The sequence below is a fragment of the Ambystoma mexicanum genome, chromosome 8 (assembly GCF_040938575.1).
Source record: "Ambystoma mexicanum isolate Mex_15411 chromosome 8, UKY_AmexF1_1, whole genome shotgun sequence".
NCBI classification, from domain to species: domain Eukaryota; kingdom Metazoa; phylum Chordata; class Amphibia; order Caudata; family Ambystomatidae; genus Ambystoma; species Ambystoma mexicanum.
This window is the reverse complement of record NC_090929.1, coordinates 1701933336-1701961123: the sequence shown is the minus strand read 5'-3', so window position 1 is coordinate 1701961123 and position 27788 is coordinate 1701933336. Positions and strand designations below refer to the sequence as shown.

The 27788-nt window shown below is 49.0% G+C and overlaps 1 protein-coding gene across 2 annotated transcripts in view; it reads right to left on the bottom strand.

Annotated features, from left to right (window-relative positions):
- ACADSB (acyl-CoA dehydrogenase short/branched chain) overlaps positions 1–27788 on the bottom strand; it is a 359596-nt gene that overhangs the window by 282023 nt on the left and 49785 nt on the right. For both annotated transcript variants that reach the window (XM_069612021.1, XM_069612022.1), the window contains one exon: positions 10025–10187. In XM_069612021.1, coding sequence (XP_069468122.1) covers positions 10025–10187 — 163 coding nt within the window. Of the gene's footprint in view, positions 1–10024; positions 10188–27788 lie in introns of those variants that run through there.

Genomic DNA, 27788 nt, shown 5'->3' with positions numbered 1-27788 from the left:
CATTTTTAGCTGCACAGGAGGGTGAGGGCAGGTGGTCCATAGAGGGTGGCCAGAGTGTGGGAGGAAAGGCGGAGTAGGGGTCACAATGAGAAGGATCTCTGTTTTACTGGCGTTAAGGCAGAGATCACCGGTGGAGCACCAAGTCTGAAAAGCAGAGAGGCAATCCGGAATGAGTGAGGAAGTGGAGGAGGCCGAGGAGGGTAATTTGAAGGAGAGCTGTGTGTCATCTGCATAACACTGGAAGTTAGGAAAGAAGGTGGAGATCAGATAGGCTAGAGGGGCCAAGTAGATAATAAAGAGCCAGGGAGAGAGGATAGAACCCTGGGGAACACCACAGGTGGAGAGTGAGATGGAGGAGAGGAAAAAGCCAAGGTGGACCTGGGAGGGTCGGACAGAGATGAAGGAAGTCAGCCAGTCCAGGGCCAAGACCATGATGCCAAGGGTGTCACGAGTTGTTTTAACAGGGTGGCATGATTGAGAGTGTTCTAAGCCAAGGAAAGGTCAAGAAGGATAGGAACGGAAGGAAAGCTGGAATCAAGATTAGTGAGCAAGTCTTCACAGGTGTTCAGGAGGGCAGTTTCCGTGACTCTGGCAGCTCTGAAACCAGACTGGTGGTCGTGGAGGCAACCAACCGATTCAGTGTGGTGGGTAAGCTGAGAGATGGCCAGCTTCTCCAAGAGTTTGCCCAAGAAGGGGGTAGTAGAGATAGGTTGGTAGTTAGATGGGCTGGAGGGGTCGGCAAAAGGCTTTTTAAGGAAGGGTGAACAAGGGAGTGCTTGAGGAGTGAGGGGAAAGATCCAGTGGCAAAGGAGTGATTGCAGAAATTAGCCAAGGCTGGAGCAAGGGAAACAATGTTATCCTTAACAGTTCTGGAAGAGCAGGGGAGCACCAGTTTGGATGAGACTTTCATAGAGCGGACCTGTCTAGAAACCTCATCAGGTGTTATGGGAGAAAAAGTGGAGAGTGGGACGGGGGGGGGGGCAAGGGATGCCCGAGAGAAAGTGAGGGAGAGGGGAGTGGAGTAGATGAGAAAGAGGAGAGGATGCCCTGAGTTTTGGACATGAAGTGAGAGGCCATGGAAGTTCAGAGTGCCAGGGAGTGAAGTGGAAAAGTGGTGTAAGGAAGGCATGGTTATCAGAAGTACGAGAGACACGAGGAGTAGAATACAAGGGCGTTTATTGAACAGTATATGGGTGAGAAAAACGCCTAATCTAAACCTAAATCTAAGATGGGAGCAAGCTACGACCATCAAAGTAAAGGAAACACTGTCCTTGCAGTGACATCTCAAAACTAAATGACCTATACTAATAAACCTATAGCCAAATCCTTACTCTATATAACAAAACGGTGTGGGACAGTGATATGTATAACAAAAGAGTGTAGTGCAAACTGAAATGACCAAAAGGGTTTCAGTAGCTCAGCACTGCTGAACAAATGCACTCCCTTCCCCACGTTACATCACGGGACAAGGCGGAACAGTGGCATGGCTGTGAGCCCCCCTTGAGTCTATAGATATCAGGAAGCCGTTTCTTCAGAAAAGGCAGGATCCCTCGAATCAATGTCTTTGGCTTGGCGTCACAAAACCATGTGAATTCCCCTCTTCCCCGGCTTTCTCGTGATACCCCTTTGTTGTGTTCACCTTCGTCTTTACACCACTGTTCAGTCACTTTATCAAAATGCAGGATTCACTTTCCCTTTCTTTCACTTGGCATCCCTCCGTCGGGTTCACTGTAGGTGCCGAATCACAGTTCAGTTAAATTTACCAGTTCTACTAGTTTTATAACACTTAGGAGCTATTAATGTCCTTTTGAATAAATATTTGGTTCACTTTCACAGATTCACTCAGGTCCCCCTCCTCCAGGCTCAGACCTTCCTCTGTAGACAGTTCTGGCTTCCCTCGATTGGGCGTGAGCCTTCAAACCGCTGGCATCACACTTGTTACTTTGCAATCTTACACGCTTTCACTTCAAAAGTACTTTCCAGTTCAATACAGAGACTTCTGATAGGCCATCGCGTCTCGCTGGGTCACACTGTTACATTGTAGAAAGTGTGTTTTCTTTCAACAATCAGACTTCTCTTTCTAACGGCTGCTGTCCTACTTGCAGCCCACAGTACTGGATACAGTTCAAAGGTTTATACCAGCCTCCTCTCCCGAGGCCATCTGGTACCTGCAGCTCTTAGTTAGCATCACAGCGCTAATAATTCCTTAGGTTAGCTTTATGCACTTTGTTTTACCTTTTGTCAAAGACTTTTGACTGTACGATGGGGGCCTTGTACCCTTGACTTTACCCTCGTATGACCACTTTGACTATTCGCCTCCTCTCTCGGTTACACTCTCAAGTGCATCAGATTTCTTTGGTGGCTTCTCTCACACGCACAATCTTGGCAATATTAATTCTTGCTACAATGGGTTTTCGCTCGCGGTTTCCCGACAACCCAACAAACACTTCAAACGCTATTGTCCTTTTCATTTATCAACACAAGCCGGTCTCCCATTTCACTCACCGGCAGCGCCTGATACAGTTTATCAAGACCTTTGTATAGTCAAGGCTTTTGGTCCAACGTGGCTCGCCTCCTTTCAAGTCCTGACACCGCACATGAAGGAGGTACTGCCGTGACCTTCTGCAGTAGCAGGGAGTTGCCCTTTTAGGATTCTGCAGCAACCTTCACCCCGCAGCTGGTAGGACCGTGGCCTTGCATTCGCCTCCTGGCCCCATCTGCTCTGCTTCCACGGTTGCGTCACCTTCCCGGGATTTCCTGCTCTTCCGTTCTGCTGGTCTTGCTCGCTTCGGTTGCCCTTCTCGCCTTGCTCTCTGGGTGCTCTCATGCTCCGCCTTTTATCCCAGTGGGAAAGGTAACAGGATTCAGGTATGAGTCGTCAGGATCAAGTGCCTGACACTGCCTGACCCTGATGTTGGGACATGTCAAACGGACTGGCTGTGTGCGAGTTTGTCTTTCCTTGAAGCGCTTTGTCCATGCAGCAGAGTGTGTGTAGGAAAGGGGGGAGGTAAAGTTCTTAGATGGAACATGGAAGGTTTATAGGGAAATGGGAAAGGGGATACCGCGTCTCTCCTCCAGGTGCCCCACTCCCACTCCCCAGGGGCCCCTCATCTAGGTGATCCTCCCATACTGGTCCACCCACAGGAACTGAATCCAAAAGCGATGGCCCTGACATAGCCACCTGGATGACAGTTCCCATGGGACTGAGCAGTGAGACACCCTTTGGTTTCTCACAGTGGAGAATGCAATAGGGTTGGTGAGTTCCTTGCAGATTTGGAAAAGTTCAGCCGAGTTGTTAGAAGCTGCAGAGATGCAGGCTTGGATATAGTCGCTCTTCTTGGACCGGATAGTGAGTCTATATTGCCTTTGGAGCAGGCAGCATGCCAGTTTGTCAGAGGATGTGCTAGAAGCCTGCCACTTCCGGTCAGCCATTCTGCACTTGCGTTTCAGACCGGCCAGGTCGGAGTCATACCAGGAGTTGCACTTAGAAGCCGGTTTCATGCAGATCCTCATGGGAGGGGGAAGGATGTCCAGAGTATTAGAAATGGAGAGATGAAGGTTAGTGAGGGAAGTGTCAGGGTGAGGAGAGACAGTGGAAGGAGTAGGAGGGGGAGTTAAGTGCCTTACAAATGCTCAATAAAATAAAATTTAAATAAAGGTGGCAGTAAAAGCGGCAACTGACACTCGCTTCATCGATAGAATGAAGAAGAAGGAGGCTGGCAGTGCAGGTGGAGCCTTAGCCGGGGGCACGAGGATGTTGAGGTGAGAAGAGAGGAGAGCATAATCAGACCAGGAAAGAGGAGTGGTGAGAGGATTGGAGATGAGGAAGTGGGAGTAGATGAGAACATCCAAGCTGTGGCTGGCGGAGTGCGTAGGACCAGAGGTAAGAATCGAGAGAGAGTCACAGAGGTTGCGGAAGTGCCCAGAGGCTGCATTAGGGGAGTCGAGGTGAATATTAAAGTCTCTAAGGGGGAGGAGTTTGGAAGGGGAGGTCAGGAGAGAGGAGGAGAGGTCAGCCCATTCAGAGAGGAAGAGGGAGAGGGAGACCTGGCCAGGGGGCCTATAGATGGTGGCCAGAGTTAGGGAGAGGCCGAGGGAGACATCAAGTCTGCAGACAAGACATTCAGAAGTAGAGTAGGCCTGAGTAGGCATGATGGTAGCAGGGACCCACTCAGGGAAGATCAGGGACAATCTGCCCCGGGATCGGTTAGGCCTAGCTTTAGAGTGGATCTTGTAGCCCTCAGGGAGGAGAGTGTCAAAATGCGTGACAGAACTGGCAGTGAAGCATGTCTCAGTGAGAGCGAGGACATCAAGGTCAAGGTCCTCAAGGAGGTGGCAGATGTCAGAGGAGTGTTTGACGGCAGAGCGAGGGTCGAGGCTAGCTAGATGGAGAAAGTTGCCGCTTTTGAAGGACTTCCGAGGAGGGGTTCAGGGGCGAGGTACACCAGTCAGTGGTGGTGGAGGAGCCAGAGGGAAGACAGAAGGAGGAGTGGCTTGCGAGGGAGGAAGTTGATGAGAGACGGGAGACACCTATCAAGAAGGCGGAGGCTCACTGAGAGCCCTGCGACATGACAGTGCCATTTAAGTAGACAATAATGACCAGAGAGAACAGGAAGGATGTACCAGCGGGTGCCACCAATAATGGCAGAGGAAGAGAAAGGGGAGAGCCCAGAGACCAAATGGAGAGTTCAAAGGGCAGGCGAAGCAACGACAAAGAGGATGTCAGTAACAGTTTGTCTGGAGGAGGCATTGACATAAGTGTCAGCTGTGGATAGGCCTGGGTTGGAGACTAGGAGATCCTTCTTACACTTTTTCCTTCCATACTTAGAAAGGTGGATAGGAAAGGTGATAGAATAGGAGTTAGAAAAGATAGGGGAGATAGAGTGCACCATTGGGGGGAGGAGGGAGGAGGGCAGGGAGGTAGAGAAGGGGAACTGCAGAGCACGACCCAAATGCACACAAAAACAATAATCAAAGAGTGAGGGGGGTGCCTAGGCAACAACATACAGTAGAAAACAATTGAAAGATTGGTGCATTCAAGTTACAGAAAGCGCGGACAAAAGCATGCAAATTAACAGGGCAGCAGAGGTTAAAGGCAGAATCAGTTTCATAGAGGCAGGGGAAAAAGGGCAACGTTGAGTCCTGTATTATTGGGAGAATGCAGAAAGATCCAAAGTTATGCAGCAGCAAGTCACAGTGAGGCTGGAGGGCAACGCATCGTGGGTAAGACAATAGCCCCAGGGCAGCGGCTAGTGGAAAGGTTCAGTATCAGGCAGTCATAAGAAATCCATAAGGTATCCAGGAGCAGGATCAGTCAAGGTGCCAAAGTTGAGGAAGTAGGCAAGCGCCAGAAGCAATAGATTGGAGGTATAGTCTGGAGGCTGGGCGCCGCATGGAAGGCAGAGGATCAAGTGAAAGCGGTGTAGAGAAGCAGACGTGTACATCATTAATAGAACCCGCCCCCTCACCTCTGACACATTGGATGAAGAACAAGAAGACACTGTGCATGACTCCAGGTATCATTCCAATACCGTATTGAGTGCATTAGAGATATAATTAGCTTAGACAACAAGGTAAGTAACCAGATGTGTAGTAAATGTATATATGCAGAAATGCAAAGTAGATGAGCCACATAGATGCTTGCTGCAGTAGAAAACATATACATGGGTCAAGCAGCCATGTTGAAAAGATGGACACCGGCTGTGAATAATAGTAAGCAAATAACTCTTAAGGAGAGTGTCTAGGGCTGCAGAGCTAACAGATGCTCAAAATAGATTTGCATACCAACAAAGAATAGCTGTTGGCCAGAGATCAAGGATGTCACAGCGAGAAGCTACGGAAGTGTAAAAAGGGAGTCAATGAGGATAAGCAATGTACACAGGACATATTTCTCTTAGATTGAGTAAATGAGCGAACATTTGTGAAAGCCAAGTATTGGATAGTTAAAGATGAAGAATGCATATGTACGACAGAGCAACCAAGTCTTCAGAGGCCGTAGAGATTAATGACACCTGACGTAATTGAATGAAATAGCACTAAATAGAAGGCGAGAAGGACTAAATCATGGTCTCTTCACACGTGGTACAAGACTAGAAGACAAGGCCTATTCATAAGAGCTAAGTGAAGATAACGATGTACCTTAACACCCCTTAAAGTTCCATAGAAGAGAACACCACAGCAAGGTCAAGTACAAAGAATAGACCTTGGCTGAAGGCATGGCTGGCTGGTGGTAAACTAATTGGGCAGGTGGGCAGTAGTCTGACGTTCTCTGCACCTGGGTTTCATTTTGCTTACGTGCTGCTAACGAGCCGAATGTCCAAGGTTGGGAGAGAACCTATCGTAAGGACCTATGCAACAATGAGCATACAATGTTGCAGAGGCCAATATGCTGCAATTATGCTGCTATAATCTGTATTGTGCATAGTTAGAGGGTAGTTCAAGGTACGCCTGCCAGATGAGGGTTAGCCAATCGTGTTACTAACACTTAAAGAACCTAAAGGTAGATATGTTCCCCTAACCAATCCCTCCGTCCGGTAGGTTTTATTAGTTACCACATAGGATGACGTCATAGCTGACGTACATCGAGGTATAAAGCCTTTTGTGGAACTGAAATGCTTTGAGAGTGTGTGGACTGTGATTTGTTGTTCGCCAGGTTTCCCTACTTTATTGAGCTGATAATAAAGTCGTATTTTACCATATTCTAGTCTGTCCGGTTGTTTGGGTCCAAGATGATTTATTATGGAAATCCCATCCTGCGCATAAGAATTCTCAAAGGTGTTACTGCAAAGCGGGACAAGGACCCGGGCCAGCAGCTGCAGCGCGACAAGGAAGAGGGGCCACATATGGGGGGGGGCGTGCTGTTCAGCGGAGACCGGCAGCAACCAGTTACAGATTACAATATGCCGTACACAGCAGGGAAGGCAATGACTGGTGACTATCATCCCTCACAAGGTGGCGTGAGGGGGTCTGACAAATCTTCTTTAATGAGCCATCTTCACCACACTGAGGTTGGTCTCCCCTCATGTGGTCCTCCGGCAGAGAGCCAACCCCAGCCAACCCCAGGGTCGGAGTCGGGAAGTTTCTGCCATTCTCTGGCCACATAAGGGAAGGTTTTCCCCGGGAAAGTAGTGACGACACTCCCAAATTCGTCACAGTATATAGATTGGGAATTAATGCTGGATTTGAATTGAAATTGTTCATGTTGAGTTTGCGTATTTGATTATACATTTCGATATTACTTTTGATGGAATTGCTTTGCCTTGAACTTCATTAAAATGTTATATATTTTTATCATTTTCTGTAGATCTGGTTCAGAATTTGTGTGAGAGGACTCCTTTTGTTTTTGGTTGTCTAATGAATAATTGGAGACTTTAGATGATGAGTATTCGATACTGCTGATCAACTAATGAATAAGATGTAATTATTGCCTCTCGGGTGTAACAAGACACAGGTCACCCGTTGAAGGGGATTCCTAGGAACGTTCTGGTCCTTTCTTATTTAGTAGAGGTCTGTCAGACCCTTCTGTATTCAAGGTAATTATTTCTCCTGCATGTCATTTGGGAGATGGTCTCAATTTTCATGCGTGAAGCAAATGTTTAAATTCACAAAATGTGATTGTTCACTCTGGGTCATTTAATCATAAACAAAGTGCATTACAGATAATACTAATTCAAAGAATCCGTCTCACCTTACTGGCTATATAGCCCAACTAATTATTATGGTTGCGAGGAGCAAGTCCAGGGTCTGCAACCTTTGGGTGTCCAGGTGTATTGGTCTACATGTCTCATCAGCCTTAGCAAGCATTGTCAATTGGGAGGGGGTCATGGGAGTTGTAGATCAAAACAACCAGTGAGGAGCAGGTTGCAGATCCCTAGAGTAAGCTGGGAATAAACCAACTCCATTCAAACAGTTTAGTCTTGAAGAAGGTGTGTCCTTAAAATAGCGTGAATACACTAAAACGTGCACATTGACCGTGACTGAAGAAATCCTATTCAGCCCAGAAGAAGTAGAGGGAGGGGTTAAGGCTTCTATGCGCTTCATGCAAACATGTACTACAACTTGTCTCAGAGATGTTTCAGTCAGAGCTAAACTGACAAAGTAAAAAGCATACCTCATTGGCCTTTGGTAACATGGGCCGAGGACAGGCTGTAACCTCTCGCGGGATAGGTCCGCAGCACGAAGGGTCCAAACAATAATACAATAGTTATTCAAATAAAAGGCACGCCCAACCGAGTCCATTCAAAACCAGCATTCTTTACGGAACACAGAAAATACTAAAACCACCCACCTCCAAAAGGGTAAAGACAGGATAAAATGGCTTAATATCAAAACTAGCAACTGGCAAACATACTGCAGAGGGTATGAAAAATAGGCAAATAGTTGAAGAAAGGAAAAAGCACAAAAATGGTGTTCAAGAAGGTGTCTGGGGCCAAGGGAAGAAAATGGGACCCAACCAATCTCTGGGGCAAAGTTAAGGCTTGGTGGTCAGGCTACCAAGTGTGGTTGTAAACTGCACCTAGATCACTAGTTGCCTAGCCTAGTAAATGGGTGGTTCAACACCGTCAACTGGTCTTCTCCTCTGTTGTCCAGGTTAGAAATCTGGTTCGACGTTATCAAGTAGGCTTCACAAAACGTGGTTACTGTGTCTTCGGGTGGGTGTCTTGAAGGGATTGATGGCGCTTGTGCACTGAGGCTGTATCTCAGAGAGGAAGGAGGCTCAATGGTCTTGCTCAGAAACTTGGTGCAGTGAAGCTGGGACTGGGTCTGGATGCTGGAGGGCTTCTAGGTGGCCTGACAAGGTCCATTAGAGCAGCGAGGTCTCCGAAGCGGTTGTCTCAACTAGCTTGATAGGTCAGTTTGATGGTGCAAAGCGGGCTCAATTGCTCAGACAGTGGTACGTTACATGAAGATAGACTGGTTCGATGGTGGCTTGCTTGCTCTATATTGGCACAAACTCTCTGTGCACTGAATAAGCCAATTCACAAGATGGAAGCCAAGCCACAACATCAGCACCCACAACATACACACTCCCTAAACTAATAGGTAGGAGGGTTTGCTCCATTATTTGTCTGTGTGGTGCGGCTGGTACGGTTTGCCTTGGAAGTTACAATCTGTGTCTGCGTTACTCATTCTGCAGCCAGTCTCTTACCCCCAGACCTTGCAGGCACGCACTCCTAACGTTAAATGCAATTTCTCTATAAGACAGATTGATTGCAGAAGCCACCGAGGCAGGATTGGAAGTTGGTCCCGCTGAAGAAGCAGCTGCCCCCGTCATCTTCTCATCCCACATTTTCCTCTTATTTGTCTTGGGATTGGCTTGTGGCATCGTTTGGGTTCAGGCTGGTCGTTTTTCTGTGCACAGCATCTGCACTCTCGGACTAAAATGTTATTTAATAACTACAACAATGATCAAAGCATTGAGGTTTGAAGTTATTCATTTTCCATAATATGCCTCATCTACTCTAAAAGCACAACATGTTGCAAGCTAAACCCTTTCTCAAGTGCAGGAAAACAAAAAGCCATCATGGAAAATGCCTGACCCAAGCGCATGCACAAGGGCATCAAACACATACCTGCACTATAACATGCCCTCCTACGTGTAGGAAGTGACCAGTAAAGAGAGATGCTTTGCAAGTATATTTTAGCACACTCTTTACAGATTGTGATAATATCCAGATACACATGTGGGCTAAGTGCACATTTGTGTCTTGTTTCCATGAACACTAATGCAGGGGCATATGTTATGTTTCGTTTTTAATATGGTGTAAGCATAGTAAATTAATTCAAGAATAAAATATTACATGCATCAGTGTGTAAAATAAACAATGAGACTTTGCATTGATTCGTGAAGAAGACACAACCTTGGAATTGTTATACATGTCCAGTTGACCACGTACATAGGAACTAGGGCGACTTGTTTCATTTCCTTACAGAACAATGTATTGTCAGCTCCCATACAACCATCGTGTTAGCAAACTTTGAGACACATGTCTACAGATACACGGGCGGCTTCACACATACTCACCCATGTCCTTCATCATGGTTTCCTCCTCTGTGAGTGATTGCAAGGGAGCAACTGCTGTGCCGCTGCGGGAGGCGCATGATGCGGCTTCCGAGATGGGGCACTTACTGGCGCGGGTTGCAGCTGTGGGTGGAGTCAGCAAGCGAGGAAAATGTCTCCGAAGAGTCTGAAAATAAGACAAATGAGTAACAAAAGCGTGAGCTAATACATTATGGTCAGGTTTTATCAAAAACTATCCATGGCCACGAATTACATAACACATTACATCACAGGTGGCATCACTAATGACATCGCTGATGGCGTCACTAATTACATTATGCATGACAACACTGATGTCACTGGTTGGATTCATTACATTTTGAAAAATTACAACTTTGTTTTGTTACATAAAATATGTACATATTTCAGACTTGCACCGCACATTGTATTCTGCCCTTGTTTCTTTAAATGTGGCGTGCAGTGCACAACTGCAAGTGCTTACAGAGATTATTACAATGAAGAGTAGTAGAAGCATTATGTACTTTAAAGTACATAAGTAATCTGTTATATTGGAATACAAATTCATAATTTTCAAAAGAAATTACTAAAAATATTAGTAATACAATTGCCATGTATATTATTAAATATTTATTTTCTAATCTTCATTTCTTTTCTATAAATGTAATTATGTAGTAAAAGAAACAGATTTTTTTGTATATTAACACAACTTTAAATTAATTCTTAGATTATATTCTACTAGCGGTACCACCCGGCGTTGCATGGGTCTGTAGCCGACATGTGCGTGGGGGTCTGCATTAGCCTTGTGAATTTTTTACTGTGTCATAACTTTCTATTTTTGAAAAATCGCAAAATTGAAAATCTCCTGAAATTGCCTATACTGATAGCACTGGGCCAGACCCGGCTCCACCCTTGTGCAGGGCGAATGGGTGGGGTTGGTGAAATTTCACTAGCACCACTGCAATACACCCCGGACTGGTATGTCGACCTTGTGCAGGGACCGCTGTATTTCACGTCTGTGTCTTGTTGCCATAGTAACGTGCTTCCCTTATGTTAGGTGCCATTCAGTACACCAACTGTTGTGGGGCTGGAGCCAACCACGAGCATACAAACACTTTCACAAATACATATATAGAATACAGACACCACAGGTAGAAAATAGGAAGGAATAGGCAAAGTGGATGGATTCAGAGAACAGGCATACATGTCCTTGTGCCAGGCCCTATGACACCCACGTGGTGCAATCAGAAAACACATCCTTAGGCAACATGTGAAATGTGAACTGTGAAACATGTTAATCACAGATCTTGACATAGGTAGCCACTGAAAAGCCCTTCTGACTTTTGGACTTTGATTGAATATTGTGTTACAAATGGCCACAGATCACTATGGCACCTGTGATGAATACTACAGATCCCTCACTGAAACCTACGTAAAGTCTCCTCACAGGTGTCCAGCGAAAGGCAGCCGCTACCCGATCCTGACCTCGAGGGAGGTGTTCTGAGAGAGGGTCACCTGGGAGGAGAAAAGGCTCAGGGCAATGAGAGGGCTGCGTTGGTGAGACGCACTATTCATATCCCTCTAGGGAAGACATCTCCTCAATGCCAAGGTATATAATTGCTTGTTGTCAAAACACTCTTTTAGCTTCCCAAGTTGAACATCTAAAGAAGGGTGAAAGGATTCATGAATCCTTTCATTGATAGCCTGCTGTGGTGGGATAGCCACTACACCTTAGGGGGCTGTAGTCGGAAGCGACAGTAGGCAGACCGTGCGGCTTGACTCGGCTTCCTGCTTCCGCTAGGTTCCTTCCTCTAATCTCCCACTCCTCTTTCGGCGGCGGCTGTGCTGCGTGCGCTGCAGGGCCGGCGGCAGTTTTGGCGGCGGTTTGCTTTCCTGCGGAGCTGCACCGTCGCCCCACACCCAGTCTTCCCACCTTCACATCTCGGGCATTGTGGGCAGCTCTGTTGGTCGGCTGCAGCAGATCCTTGCACTGTCGGAGAGGATGTGGAAGAGTGCGGACCAGGAACAAGAGGTTGCAGGGCACCTCTTGATGCGGTAAGAGTCATGCCTACTCTGATGTTTTGATGCCAGCTGGGCGATAGTTCTTCCCTCAATGAGGGTCGATTATTGTCCTTTTGCTGATTACCTCCAAACTGGCATTTTAGCCTAACACGAGTGTCAGGATGACCGACCCCAAGAACATGGGGGCTAACTTTATATCCAAACAAGCCCTGAGGGTCTCAGCAGACACCATGGCCTTATCCCCAACTATTAATAGGGATCGGGTGTTGGAGGTCGCAGCTCTCAGTGAGCGCAGGAGATTGCGAGTGCTTAGCAGAGCAAACACCCTGCTAAAAAAATGGTTTATGTACTCCAAGCCAATATGGAAAAAACTGGCTCTTAAGTCCATCTGACGCCACCATTGTCCACTGATGCTCCACTCATAGCAACAGTGAAGAAACCTGTAATTACACAATTCTCCACTCTTCAAGAGAGAGCTATGTCTAGCCCGCTTCAATCGGAACCCATAGGCCCTTCCACTGGTCCTTCCCAATGGTCTGAGCATATGGCTAACATTGCCAAAGAACTTCTTGCATGTAAAGACCCATTCGACCTCGGCATACTGGCAGAGGCTCTGAATAACTGGGCCTCAAGCCCACGGCTACCTATGGTGAATACAGCCTCCCAGACACACTGGCCCACCTACACAGGAGTTCTGCCACAGTCTTCTATTTTTAAAGGCCTCTTGCCAAGCCATTATTCTAAAGGAAACAGTAGACCAAGGGACCCAAACTGATTGGGGCAGTATGGACACACCCAAACTTATTGGATCAATTGTTGACTTCAAGGAAAAGGCCCTTATTCCCATTATAGTTGGTCCATTGGTGCGGCGAATTGAGTCGAACACTGCACACAAAGAGGAAAGTCAGCCATTAAACCTGAACTCTAAATTGAAGAGAACTCTTTCTCGGAATCTACAACAGAATAAGTTACAAATGCCAAAAATAAAGGACGCGAATTTATATGATGTTGTAATGGATCAAAGAAACTTTATTATAACCAATGTCCAGAAGATTGAATGTAAAAAATCCAAAGAAGCTTTGCGTAACAAGGTTTTAGCCTGGTTACGTCAGAACAGGACCAGGGGTGGTTAGACGCTTGGACTTAATCATCACCCGCAGGATAGATCAGAGCGATTGGTGCTCACAATCCAATAGTGACTGTATCTTGGTTGGCTGTGGGGATAGCACCCTACCTACCTTTCTTAAACGTTGTAAATATCTGCCCAAAGGTGCCACGAAATGTAATTTGATTTTCTAAATTCTATAGTCCTTCCCTTTTATTGTTATTCTGCCGTCTAATGTATGTTTCACAGTAGTCCTTGTAAAGAATCTGCTTTTTGCTGCCATAGTGTTTGGCCTTTCCCCAGATGGAACCCGTTGACCTTGTTCTTTCCTGGTACGCTGATTTCTCCTGTATTTTCATGCTCTTGTTCTGTGTTTCTTGTTAATGGTTGTGTTGTTTGGATCTTATGCTAGTATGTCTACCTGTATGTATCATGTAATATTGCTCTGTTTTTTGTTGCGCCTATAAGCCTTCGGGTACCTTGTGCGCGGTATAAATAATAAATCAAATCAATCCGCAGATGGGGGACACATTAAAACCCTTCTAAAACAATGGAGACTTATAAAACTAGAGGTTCCCCTAACTCCCAAAAGGTACAATGAAAAGGAGTCTGTGAACCATAACAGCTTGAACGCTAAAAACCTTTACTCCTCTTATAAAATCAAAAATGGTTAGTCCTTTTGATAATCCTGTAGAGAACATTATTGGGATCAGGAATGAGCTTCAGAACAAACATCAAGTTAGAAAAATTGATTTTTACATTATGGACTACAAGTCCCATAATTCCCGAAGTACTAGGACGATAAAGAGGGCCGAGTAGGAACCAAACTGCAAAGTGCAGCTTGTTAACGAGAATGAGTCACACCTGAGGGAGACTGGGAGGCTTAAGAGGCCCCCTGAGGTGGAGGCCATTAGGATGCAGGAGCAGAGCAGTAGTCGTATGTGGAGGAGTTGGGAACGCTCCACGTTGGAGCAGAAGCGGAGACTGGGGGAGAGAGAAGATGCCAGGGCCACGGTCACGTGGCGAGCAGTAACCGGTCCTCAGAGGGTCTTCGCCTTCAGAAGCCTTGTTTGCAGAGGTCGCACAGTAGGAAGTGGTAAAGAAGGAAGCCTGCCCCTGGAGACTAGTTTTGCAGAGGCTGCACAGCAGGAAGCGAAAGTGTGGATAGCTTTCCTTCCCAAAAAGCTATCTCCGGTGGCAGGCGAACACTGTAGAGCCTTTGAAGCAAAGGAAGCTCTGTGTGCAGGTGGCGCGGTAGACAGCAGACAGAGTAGCAGGTTGCCAGATCGCGAGGAGAAGCTGAAGCGGATACATGCGAGCAGCAAGAGAAACCGACGCGCACACCTTACCCGGTGAGTCCAACAAATGATTGTGACACCGGAGTACTCCGTGACCGCTCAAATTTATTTATTTATTTATATTTGTATAGCGCACAACAGCTCATAGGCATCGGGGCGCTTTTACAGAGAGTGAGCAAGCTTAGTTACATGGCGATAGGCATTTTTACATTTACAATGTTTACATTACATTTACATTTACACATTACAGGGTTCAATTTTCCTAATGAAAGGCAGTAAGAGAAAGAGGTGGAAGGGGTGTGCGTGGTGGGTGAGTGTTAGTTGAAGAGAGAGGTTTTAGAGGTTTTTCCGGAAGGCAAGGAGGCAGGTTTCCGCTCTGAGGATGGTAGGTAGCGAGTCCCAAAGTTTAGGAGCTATGTATGGAAAACCAATCCTGCTTGCTTTGACCCCACGGATGTGGGGGTGTGGAGTTGGTTGGTGTATTGAGTTCTTGTAGGACGTGAGGAGGTGGTTCTGATAGGCAAGTGGGTGCTGTAAGGTTGAGGCATTTGTGCGTGATGGAGAGGATTTTAAAAGGTAATGCGGTCTTTGACCGGGAGCCTGTGCGCTGCCTGTCAGGCTTGGGAGATATGGTCCCTTCTAGGGATGCTCAGTGCTGCTCTAAGGCATTGTTTTGTGTTGTTTAAAGTCTGTTTTGGTTTTTTGTGGAAGTGCCAGCTATGAGAGCATTGCAATAGTCTAGCTTCGCACCTATGGCTGCTCTGGCTACTGCGAGGCAATTAGGTTTGATGAGGTAGAGTTTTATGTAATTTATGAGTTTAGTGCTGTATGCAGATGCTGAGGCGATAGCACTAACTTGTCTGTTCATTGATAATGTAGAGTCAATGTAGACGCCCAACGTCTTTACAGAAGAGGAGACTGGGATGATAGAGTTGTCGATGTTAAAGTTGGAATAGTAGCAGTCTAGTTTCCCTATGGTGTCTTATCCCCGTTGAGGCATAGGCCGTTAGCCGCCATATAGGCTTGGATTGTAGTGTAGATTTTGTGTAAGGCCAAAGCATCTTGGTTGTAAGAACCAGATAACGGTATGAGTACTTGGGTAACGTCCGCATAATTAGTATATGCTATACCTAGAGCATCAAGTAAGTCGAAGAGTGCTTTGTGAATAAGTTGAACAATGTAGGGGCTGTACATGAGCCCTGAGGAACTCCACAGTGTATGGTAGTAGGGTCAGCATTCGCTATGTTAGAGAATACCTTCATAGCTCTGCCCTCCAGGAAGGAGATCATCCTAGAGGCTGCTTGTTTGGAAAACTGGGCTGCTTGCGTGAGATGTGTAGTAAGGGTCTTGTGATCTACAAAATCGAAAGCTGCGATAGATCTAGGAGGAGGAGGAGGGCAGGTTTGCCCTTATCCATGATCTGGGGGATTTGTTTTTTTTAGATCTAGTAAAGCAGTTTCCGTTCCATGTCGTTTGCGGAACCCCGATTGTCTTTTACCTAGTATGGAGTTAGTTTCTAGGTAGAGTTGGATTTGACTATGGGCTGCCTTGACCAAGATTTTGAGAAGGAAAGGGACAGTAGGTATGGGCCGATAGTTCTTGGGCTGTGATGGGTCTAGTGTGTTTTCTTTTTTTTAGAAGGGGGCGTACCCATGCTTCTTTGAGGCCATCGGAACAATACCTGTTCTAAAGGATGCGTTAATGAATGCTGTTAGAAGGGGGCAAGGGCCTCAGCAAAGTCCTTAATGATTTTGGGAGGGCATATGTCGCCTTTACATAGGGACGGTTTGAGAAGTTTGATGAGGTCAATGACCTCTGATTCTGTGGTGTCCCTGAAAGAGAATTGAGGGGGGGGGAGTCACTGAGCATGGCTGGTGTTTGAGGGTGCATATGCTGCATTGGAAGGGCTTTGTAGTGCTCTTGTATTATTTTTTTTTGGAGGAGGTTATTTTATTAAGCATTGCAGACTGAATGCTTGCGCACCAGGCTTTGTCTTTGATGATCTCATCTGTGCAAGTAGGAGATGAGAGGAGTTCATTAAAAATGGTAAATAATTCCTTGGCTTGAGAATTGGCATTGGAGATGCTATCATTGAATGAGTTGGCTTTAGCTGTAATGATGGCTTCTTTGTATTGGAGAGCTAGGTGCTTGAAGCTGTCTGTGGTTGAGTCACTGGGGTTGGCCTGCCAATTTTTTAAGGGCGTGACGAAGATCTTGGAGCTCGTCCTAGAACCAGGAGTTACTGTAAAAGGACTTTTTTTCTTTCTTACATTCGAGTGGAGCTATCGAGTTAACCGCATTAGTGAGGGTGTCTTTGAAAATGTCTGCTAGGATGTTGGGATCCTGCGAGAACGGGGGTGATAAGCATAGGATGTCAAGGTATGGTCTGAGTTTTTTTTTAGCTTCTTGCTTTAGCTGGAGGGGCATGTGTAAGGGTTTTGGGGCTAGGGGCCGTAGGGATAGTGAATTGAATGCAATTGTGGTCAGTCCAAGGGTAGGCAATGTTCGAAGTGATGGTGGAGGCACAGTTGTGGTCCACCACCCAGTCTAGGGTGCGGCCTTTGGAGTGAGTAGGGCTCATAACTTTTTGAATGAATCCTAGGTCCAATAGTTCTTTGGCTAATGCTGTGGCAGGTTTGTCCTTGGGGTCATCGAAGCCTAGGTTTAGGTCTCCTAGAAGTATCATTTTTGAGGATGCTTTGATATTGTCGCTAAGTAGGTGGGTGAGGTGTCCTTGAAAATCTGTGGAGAGGCCTGGGGGCTGATAATTGATATGAATGTTGATAGAGTTGTTGGGTGACAGGGATAGTTTAGCGGATAGGATGTCCGCATTGCAGTCCAAGATGCTCGCGTTGGACCTAATGGATAGAGAATCTTTGTAGATAAGGGCTACTCCAGCTCCTATTCTGGAAAGTCTTTCCTGTCTCAGGATGGTGTAACCTGGAGGCAGCGCAAATGTGGCGGTGGGGCCGGAGGCGTCATGTAACCAGGTTTCGGTGATGCCTAGTATGTCCAAGTTTTGGCTGGATAGGTGTTCATTTATTTCCATGGCATGCGCGGGAAGAGAGCGCACGTTGAGCAACGCACATTTGAGGTGTGGGTAGGGTGTATTTTCTTTGGATTGTGGAGTGGGTGGTTTGGCTTTCTGTGGGATAGTATGCGGCTTAGTGAGTGAGGGTGCTGGTTTGGTGTTGAAAGGCATCGCTTTGGGAGCATGGACACGACTAAGATGGGTAAGGGGTCTCAGAGAGGTGCGGGTGCTTAGTCTGAGATTCCTAAGTGAGGTGAGCATAGGAGAGCAGACTATGCGCTCAGGTAGAGTGCGAGTTCTAAGTCTATGAAGTCTGGCCACTAGATTGGAGGGGTGAAACAGTGAGAGGTCAATGTCCAATGGTACAGGGAGGGGTCATTTAACCTCTGTAATGTGTGCCTCGGAGTGCTCTGGCGTAAAGCGAGAGCGATATGTTAAGGTATGAGGAGGGTTGGTAGGCATCATGGTTGAATGGGTGAATGCGTGCGCCATGAAAATGGCACAGTAGAGAGCAATGATAATTGCTAAAGTGGATGGGCATATGTTGTGTAAGGAACAAGTTACTTACCTGTAACTGTTGTTCTCCAGCATGGGTCTGGCATGGATTCACATGCTCATGAATATTCCCCGTCGTCAGGCTGGGAATCCTCGGTAAAGAAAAAACCAGTATCAGTTTCGTTTCTGATCTGTCTTTCGTAGTAATAACCAATCACTGGTCTCTGCGTCATACTGACCACAGCCAATGACTGCCCTCTACCTAAGCACCGCCTCTGGCAGCCATCTTCAGATTTGGAAGCACGTGAAGTGGCAGTATGACCAAGTGAAGAGCCGCAGAGGGGTAGGCGGGAGGGTTCGCATGTGAATCCATGCCAGACCCATGCTGGAGAACAACAGTTACAGGTAAGTAACTTGTTCCTTCTCCAGCATGGGGTCTGGCATGGATTCACATGCTCATGAATAAAGAATACATAGCAGTACACACATGCACAACCACGGGAGGTGGCAAAGGCTCAACATTAAGCATCACATCAACTCAACATTAAGCATCTTACCTCCTCACCAGGCTCACCTCAGGCGAACAGGTTGCGCAGCACTGCTTGGCCGACCCTGGACTCCTCCCTGGAATCCCGGTCGACGCAGTAGAATTTCGTGAAGGTGTGCGTCGACCTCCACGTAGCAGCCCTGCATATGTCCAGCAGGGGCACACCAGATAGGAACGCCGTGGTAGCTGCGATCGCTCTGGTGGAATGGGCTCTCGGACGGCCAGGCAGCGGTCGGTTTGCCAACCGGTGACAGCACATGATACAGCCGGAGAGCCATCTGGAGATGGAAGCCTTCGAGAGAGCCTTCCCCTGATTGACAGGTCCAAAGTTCACAAAGAGTTGTGACGTCTTCCGAAAACCCTTCGTGCGGTCCACGTAGAACTTCAGCGCTCTAGCTACATCCAGCGAGTGCAAAGTCCTCTCAGCCGGCGACGAAGGCGACGGGAAGAACACAGGTAACACCAAGGGTTCGTTGAGATGGAAGTCCGACGGTACCTTGGGCATGAAGGAGGGGTGCGTCCTGAGCACTACCCTCGTGTCGTGGAAAGTCAAGTACGGGGCCTTGCAGGAAAGGGCCTGGATCTCTCCCACTCGTCGTGCGGAGGTGATGGCCACCAGAAAAGCTGTTTTCCACGATAGAAACTTCAACGGGGCCGAGTGCAGAGGCTCGAACGGAGGTCCCATGAGCTTGGTCAGCACCACGTTGAGCTCCCACGCCGGGGCCGGAGCCTTCACCGGCGGGAACGATCTGAACAGTCCCTTCATGAACTCTTTCACCAGACGATGAGACCACAAGGACGTCCGGCCCGTGGTTCTGGTGTATCGGGAGATCGCAGCAAGATGAATCTTGATGGACGCATGTGCCAGACCAGCTTTGGCCAGCGTCAGCAGGTACGGCAGTACTTGGGGAGCCGTAATCCGTAGAGGGTTAATCTTCTGTGCGTGGCACCAGACAGAGAACCTCTTCCATTTGTGTCCGTAGCATTTAAGAGTCGAGGACGCCCTGGCCTTTGCAAGAACCGCTCTGCAATCGGCCGGTATGTCGTATCCTCCAAACTCTAGCGCTGCAGGAGCCAGGCCTGCAAGTTCAGCGACTTCGGGTCGTGGTGGAGGATGGCGCCTCCTTCCCTGGAGAGTAGATCCGCGTCCGCCGGCAGCTTGATCGGCGGGGACGCTGACAAGTCCAGAAGGTCCGGGAACCATATCTGCCTCGGCCACGCAGGTGCGACGAGGATCATCCTGCACCGTGACCTCTTGAGCTGGTTGATGAGCCGGATTAGCAGAGGCAAGGGAGGGAACGCGTAGAGGAACAGGCCCTCCCAGGGGAACGAGAAAGCATCGCCCATGCTCCTCGTCTGGGGAAACCTGCTGGCGAACCTCCGGCACTTGGTGTTCGTCGCCGTCGCGAACAGGTCGATCTGGGGTGTGCCCCACCGTCGGAAGAGGCGATCCGCCAGATCCTGCCGTAGTTCCCACTCGTGGCACGAGCGCAGCTCCCTGCTGAGTGAGTCGGCGATGGTGTTTTTTATCCCTGCCAGATGAAACGGCACCAGAAAAATCCCTTGGGCGACGGCCCAATGCCACAGGTCCTGTGCCTCCTTGGACAGCGCTGGGGACCTGGTTCCGCCCTGTTTCCTGATGTAAAACATGGTGGTGGTGTTGTCGGTGAAGATCCTCACCACCTTGCCCTTGAGGGACGGAAGGAAGGACCTGAGGGCCCAAAACACTGCACGGAGCTCCAGGACGTTGATATGTAGGGACTTCTCCGTCGGGAGCCAGAGTCCCCTTGCGTGCAGATTTTCGGTGTGCGCTCCCCACCCTTCCAGGGAGGCATCCGTGGTCACAGTCTCCTGGTGGGCTGGGGTCTGGAAGTCCATGCCCGCCGTCAGATGCGCGCGGGTGCCCCACCACCGTATCGCTCGTCGGAAACTCTCGTCGAGCTTGATCCTTTCCTCAAAGTTGCCCGTCGTCTGGATCCAGCGCGCATCCAGGAATTCTTGCAACGGGCGCATCCGGAGCCTGCACATGGGAATGAGGTAGATGCAGGAAGACATCATCCCGAGGAGGGACTTGATGGACCTCACTTTGGCCGCGTCGGCCACCAACATCCGTTGCACCTTGCCCAAGATGGTCCTGGTCCTCTCCTCCGACGGGGAGGCCAGAAGGGACACTGTGTCGAGCCTCGCTCCCAGAAACAGTGCGACTTGCGCGGGCACCAGGTGGGATTTGGCGTAGTTCACGGAGAATCCCAGGTCCGTGAGGAGTTGGACGGTCCTTGCCGTGTGGACCACGGCGAGCTCCCTCGTCTTGGCGCGGATGAGCCAGTCGTCCAGGTAGGGGTAGACGTGGATCCCCTCGCGGCGCAGCTGCGCCGCCACCGGTGCAAGGCACTTGGTGAATACCCTGGGTGCCGACCGTAGTCCGAAGGGAAGGGCTTTGAACTGGTAATGACGCCCTTGGACCACGAATCTGAGGAATTTGCGGTGCCCCTTGTTGAGGGACGTGAAGTTCTTTCCTGGCCACGGGGGGGACGCGCGGGCACCTTCTTTGAAACTCGAGCGCGTGGCCCCGGGAAAGGGCGTCCAGCACCCAACGGTCGGTGGAGATGGACTCCCACACGCTGACGAAGCCCGCCAGCCGGCCTCCCACCGGGGTGCTTCGGTGGGGGCCCGACCCCACGGCCGGTTCAATCCTGCTTGGACGCGGCCTTGCCGCCTTGACCTCCTTGGCGACGACGGCGGGGTCCGCTAGACTTGCCTCGTCCTCTGTAGGCCTCTTGCGACGACGAGCGGGCCGCTTGACGGTAGGAAGCGAAACCGCCGCCGGAACCTTTGGAGGCGCCCTCGCCTCCGCCGCTCCGAAAGGGCGTCCGTCGTTGCAGGACTCCAAGGGCCCGGGCCGTCTCAGTATCCGCCTTGATGGCCTGGAGGGAATCGTCCACTGTCTTCCCAAACAGGTTGTTCCCGTCGAAGGGCATGTCCAGGACTCTGGTCTGGACGTCCTGCCGGAAGTCCGTAGCTTTGAGCCATCCACGACGTCGAAGGCAAACACCGTTGCCCAGCTGGCGGAACCCAGTGTCGGCGATGTCCGTCGCCACGGTGATGGCGTGGTCCGAGGCCACCTCACCTTCCTGCAGGATCTCAAGGGCCTCCGCCCTCTTGTCGTCCGGCAGAAAATCCAGCAGGGGAGCCATCTTGTACCAGAGCTCCCTGTCGTAGCGGGCCACGATAGCCAAGGCGTTGGCCGCTTTAATCGTCGTCGCTGCCGACGAGATGACTCTACGCCCCATAGTATCCAATTTCTTTCCCTCGCCGTCCGGCGGGGAAGTCGATGTGGAGGCCGCACCCCCCCCGCTTTCTTCCTGGCTGCCGCGGAGACGACGGAGTCCGGGGTAGGCTGCGCCCGGAGGCATAGGGGGGCCGTGTCCGGGACCCGGTACTTTTTCTCGTACCGGTCTCTTCTAGCTGGCGTCGTGGAAGGGTTCTTGAGGAGGGAAAGGCCCTCATCCCAAATGTCGTCCAACAGAGGCACTGCGAGGACCGTCTTCCTCTTGGCCTCGCGCCGCTGATAAAGGAAGCCTTCCTTTTTCTTCTCCTCAGGGCAGAGTTGGAAAAGCTCGGAAGCCCTGGAGATCATGGAGTGGAAAGATCCGATCTCGTCGGGCGGAGAGGCCCTGGTGGGAGGCGACGACGGAAAATCCTCGTCGTATGCCTCGTCGTCCGTACCCGTCGCTGCCGTGTCAGTCCCCGTATCATCCCCTCGGGTGGACGGGGAGGAGGGCTGGAAGGGGCGCGACGGTTGAAAAGGAGGTGGTGGATGGATCCTTCTTTTCTTGGTAGGGGGAACACCAGAAGGTCCCGGTTCTGGATCCCCCGACGGGAGAGGTTCCTCCGTCGGTAACGGTAGCCTCGTCCTTATCTCGGAGCATAAGGACTGTATGGCCAACAAAATGGCCGCCGAGTTGTCTTGCGGCGCTGGCAGAGGGGAATCCGACGGGCGAGCAGGGGCCCCGTCGGTATCCTCGACGATGTCGTCGTCGTCACCTGCGTCGGGGTCCATTCCGACGGGCTGGCCTTCTTCCACGCCTAGGCCGTGGCTTAAGACCTCGATCAGCTCCTCTTCTGAGGTTGAGGCCGACTCTAAGACGACGCCCTGCCCCCCCTTCTTCTTCCCCACGGAGGGTTTCACGGGGGTCCTATCGATGGGCACAAAGGAAGACTCCCTCCGAGGAGGCAGGGAGATTCTGGGCCCTGAGGTCGCCACCACTGGTGCAGCCACCACAGGCTGAGCCAGGGCCGCCGCGACCGTTTCGATAGAGGGCTTGGTCGGATGGATCAAGGCCTTCACCACCTTAGGTGCGCTCACCGCCTTATCCTTGAGGGAGGGGGCACTGCCACGCTCCTCCTCTGCCTTAGAGCTCGACCGGGGCCTCTCCAGGAGCTTCGCCGGGTGCTCGGCCTTCCTCTTACCCAACCCAGAGCGTTGGCTCGTGGTTGATGGTGCCGGGGAGGGTGCGCCCTGCCTGGCGCCCGTAGAGCCCGACCGTTCGGCGCTCCCGGTGCCAGCGGACTCGCGGTGCTTGGCCTTATGTTGGGCCCCCGTCGCCGGGGCGCCCTCAAAGGTCTTAGAAGACCGCTCGGATTTCTTCTCGCCAGACGGGCTCTTACCCTCCAGCCAGTTGGCGAGACGTTGATGGCGGTCCTTCATGGTCCGTTCCGACATGTTGCCGCAAAACGCACAGTCCTTCTCCACGTGCGTCTTGTCCTCATGAAGGCAGTAAAGGCAGAAAGAGTGTTCGTCCTCCTTGAAGACGTTCTGCAGCTGGCATCCAGGGCAGACCCTGAACAGCTTTCCGGGCGTCGAGCTTCCCTTCTCCTGGGCCATCTCCGAGACAGGGCCTGAGAAGCTTCTGGAGTCCTCCGAAGTGTAGCTCGACGAAATCTTCACCCTTGAGGGGCACAGATGAATCCGACACGGGTCCCCGTTGATCGGATGTAGGATCGGTGGAGCTTGAGGCTCTTTTGACCGAAAGAATCGAAGTTTTTTGTAAAAAGCGCGAAAAAATAGCACTAACGCTCGAGAGCAATAGCACGAGGATCCCAACACATGAACGTGCGGTAAAAATCTGAAGATGGCTGCCAGAGGCGGTGCTTAGGTAGAGGGCAGTCATTGGCTGTGGTCAGTATGACGCAGAGACCAGTGATTGGTTATTACTACGAAAGACAGATCAGAAACGAAACTGATACTGGTTTTTTCTTTACCGAGGATTCCCAGCCTGACGACGGGGAATATTCATGAGCATGTGAATCCATGCCAGACCCCATGCTGGAGAAGGTGGGTGAGAGCTTGGGCAGCATGGTGGTGTGGTCCGCCTACAGGTAGCAATATCTAGTGCGATGAGTGTGACAGGAAAGCAAGTGTGTATAATAGTATTCAGTGCCACGAATGGTGGACATTATCACGCAATTTGTACTATCTAATCTGTGTAGGCACAGAGTGCACATGAAAAGAGCGAAGTAATTGCTAACCAGAACAAACAAAATAAATTGATGACATACATGTTGCGTTTTAGGCATTAGGCATGGATCTTAGCAAGTGCAGCGTTGGTTAGGAAATCACTTTTTGCAGCATACAGATAAAATAGAACGGTGCTTAATACATTTCTGGTTAGTTTCGTGCGAGGTGAGGAAGCCATTGTAAACAAGCACTGGCGGTGTGGCGAGAATGTAACCTTAAGGCTTGGTAATTGCAAATTAGCATGGGAGCACATAGCTTTAAGCAAAGCGAGGCTTGAATATTACACGTTAGTGTGGCAACAGTTCGACACGCTGATGAGACAATGTACTAATGGCGCCGGCTGGGAGGCCAGTAATGATATGATGTCACATTAAATGAACAGCCATAGATCAGGGACAGGGAAGAGTACTGGATGAAACAGCCGTCTTGGAGCTCCGAAGGATGAGGTAGTGACGGATGGGCTGCAGTAACTTTAATGATACAAATCAATTGCGTATGTGTAAATGTAAACGAGAAGGTGAACAGAAAACGGAGAAAACCTTATTCTAGAAGACCTACTGACTATGACTTTATGCAAGTGGGGTTATTTAAAACCCAGCAATCCAATGGGGCAATACTTCTAGAACGTAAGGCAAATTACCATTACACAAGCACAAGGAAAATAACAGCAAGGCCATTTAAAACCAACAAACATTGCCAAAGTCGAAAATGGGCTAATGAGGGTTTTGAAACTGGCAAAGCTAATTGCCCATATGTGAAGAAGTATATAACAAAAGCTGGGATAAACCCACATTGTCAAAGTCAAGGACCAAGGAAAACACAGATTAAAACCATATTATTGTCAGTGTTAAAAGTGGCAAGAAGGCTGCAATTCTGAAGATGTTTATTCGGGAGGAGAGAAGCTTGAGTTACAGATATGTTGAAAATTGCAAAAGTGCACTAAAGAGCACCACTGTGCATCTTGCCTTCCCTGAAGAATTCGTTAAAACCTGATGTTGCAAAGTAAAGTTGCCGACAGCTGATCTCAAACACAGGGTCACTTCTTGTTTGTAAATTATACTGTCCGGGCAGGGGAGGCCACCCGAACAGAGAACTTTTGATGTAGTGGGCCTGGCATGGGAGTAAACCAGGTGCGATTGACGTTGTAGGCCTGGATGGAAATAAACCAAGTGAAAGTTGATGAAGTGCTATAAAGCAGTGTTAACAAATTATCCGAACAAACTTTAATTGCTCAGACTTGTATAAAACGGCTGCAGAAGTGTTCGATATTCTTCGATATTCTCAGACTTATATTCTGTCCAGAAGTATCCTGACAAAGTCAATTTATGTTAATAATGATGAACTAAGCAAATATTCTTGGTTTATGCGAAGAAGATTGCTTTGAGTCTTACTTTTGCAAGTGGAAGAGAAAAGACCCTTTTTATTGAACTATTCTGAAGTGTTGGAACTTTGTGTTGTCAAGTTGGAGTTACAAAGAACTGTGTTGGAACTTGTGTTACAAAACAGAATTTCCTTATTTCCTTTGGAACTGTGGAGCAGAATCCTGCTTGAACCTGGGGAAGGGAAATTCACTTAGATTATAAGGAGAGACAGTACCATATGTTAAACTTAAGGGTTATGTTTTGTTACCTTTGAACTGCCATGATTTACCTTATTAGGATACTGTATGTGTAAGTGTGAGGGACAGATATCCTTTGTTAGAGTATTTCCTTTAGTTTATTTTAGGCAGGAACATTCTCAGCAGGGTGGGGATAGTGAGGCGTTTATCCAACCTTTTGAGTTAATAAAATGGCATCTTTTGAAAAAGCTTCACCAAGTTGCCTGCCTCACCTTTCTGACCCCTCACACACCGTGGGCATCATTCCACAAACCCACACAAGTGGCATCACTGGGTGATAAGTGAAGCACTTGTGCAAGTCAAGAAAGAAGAAAGGCCCAGAACTGGAAATCCTGTGTTTCATGGATAGATGTGATCCGACTGCCACAAAACCATGTATTGCAAGAACAGATGTGTAACTCTACCCCCTGGTTCCAGCTCAATAAACCTGAAAAATGGCTGCAGTCTGGTTTTTACTGAGAAAGGCAGCAATCATTGGAATTTTAGATGCAGGGAGTGTACCTTCATTATACACGTGCAGTGTGAATATCAAAATCCTTTAGTAAAGGGCGAAAACATAGTCCAGCTCCCTCTTCACCAGCTGCAGGAGCAGCTCCACGCAGCCACAAGCTCTGGCTGTCCTAGGTAAGCCTGGAGGCTACACCATCTGTATTTAGGCACCCCGATCTCTTCACTCGAAAATCGCCTAATTTCATTTCCTAATTTAAGGCAGCCTGCCCCTGCAGCCTTACTGATCATTTTAGCCCTCTGTGCTTACTGGAACCCCAAAAGGAAGTCCAGCACAGCTTGAAATCTTGCAAAGACACAAGGTTTTTGCCATTTAAAGATGACCGCCTCCGCTTTTTCTCACTCACCCTGCTTTGTGCCCAAGCCCTAGAAGCCTGTTGCATTGCGATTGGTCGCCTGTTCCCTTTTGACCAATCGGGGTGCACCGGCAGGCGAAAGCCGGCCCGCGAGCTTGGCCGTGCTCGAGTGCCCAAGTCCCTGTGGATCAGTCACTCTCACCATTCGGACTCCCGACACCAGAACTGCTCCAACATTTCTACTCAACTAACGGACGTAGCGGATGAACTTTCGTAACACTATCAACATGTAAGCATGCCTCTCAGCGCCTGTCTCACGCTCGATAACGCAATGTTTCATAGTCATTGACTATGCTTACTGTATGTGTTAGTGCCCTGTTTTCTTCACCGACACTAATTGGGTCGGCGGTAGTTTGTTCCGCTCTGACCGCGCTTTACTCAGCCGGGAACCCTGTAAGTCAGTCCATTGGCCCTCTCTGCTGCTTGCCTATACGGATTCTCATACGGCCTGCACCTGTAATGCTTGCGCTAACTGGTCACCTTAGAACCGGTCCACAACTAGGCTGTGTCCATTACGTGGCGCTTCTAAGTTTTCCCCCTCCATAAGTTCCCCCCCATCTGTATTAAGCTAGCCCCCGCATAGCTGCGCAAGACTACCCTCTACCTCATGTGGGAGCCATGCCGTGATATCCCCTCACCTAGCAAATGCTCAGGGCAGCCTGCAAGCCTACGGTGAACAATGCCCACTGTGCCTGCAATGTAGTCATTGCCTATGCTTGCTATTCTATGCCCACTGTGCCTGGTGTAATCTAACCATTGCCCATGCTGTAACCTATAGCTAGTGCTTGATTCAGAAACGCAGCACTTGAAGGTCTCTTAATCTCCAAATGACAATAGTCACCCTAAAACTGTACAATTCTACAACATTGCATTTGCTTATCAAATCACACTTGATTGTGTTGGGCCCTAGGGTCGCTTACAGACCACATTTGATTTGTGTTGTGCCTTTGGTCGCTTACAGACCACATTTGATTTGTGTTGTGCCTTTGGTCGCTTACAGACCACATTTGATTTGTGTTGTGCCTTATGGTCGCTAACAGACCACATTTGATTTGTGTTGTGCCTTATGGTCGCTAACAGACCACATTTGATTGCGTTATGCCTTTGGTCGCTAACAGTCCACATTTGATTGCGTTATGCCTTTGGTCGCTAACAGTCCACATTTGATTGCGTTATGCCTTTGGTCGCTAACAGTCCACATTTGATTGTGTTATGCCTCATGGTCGCTAGCTAGTTGCTATCTTAAATTTGCCTGTTAGTCGCGCCATTTACA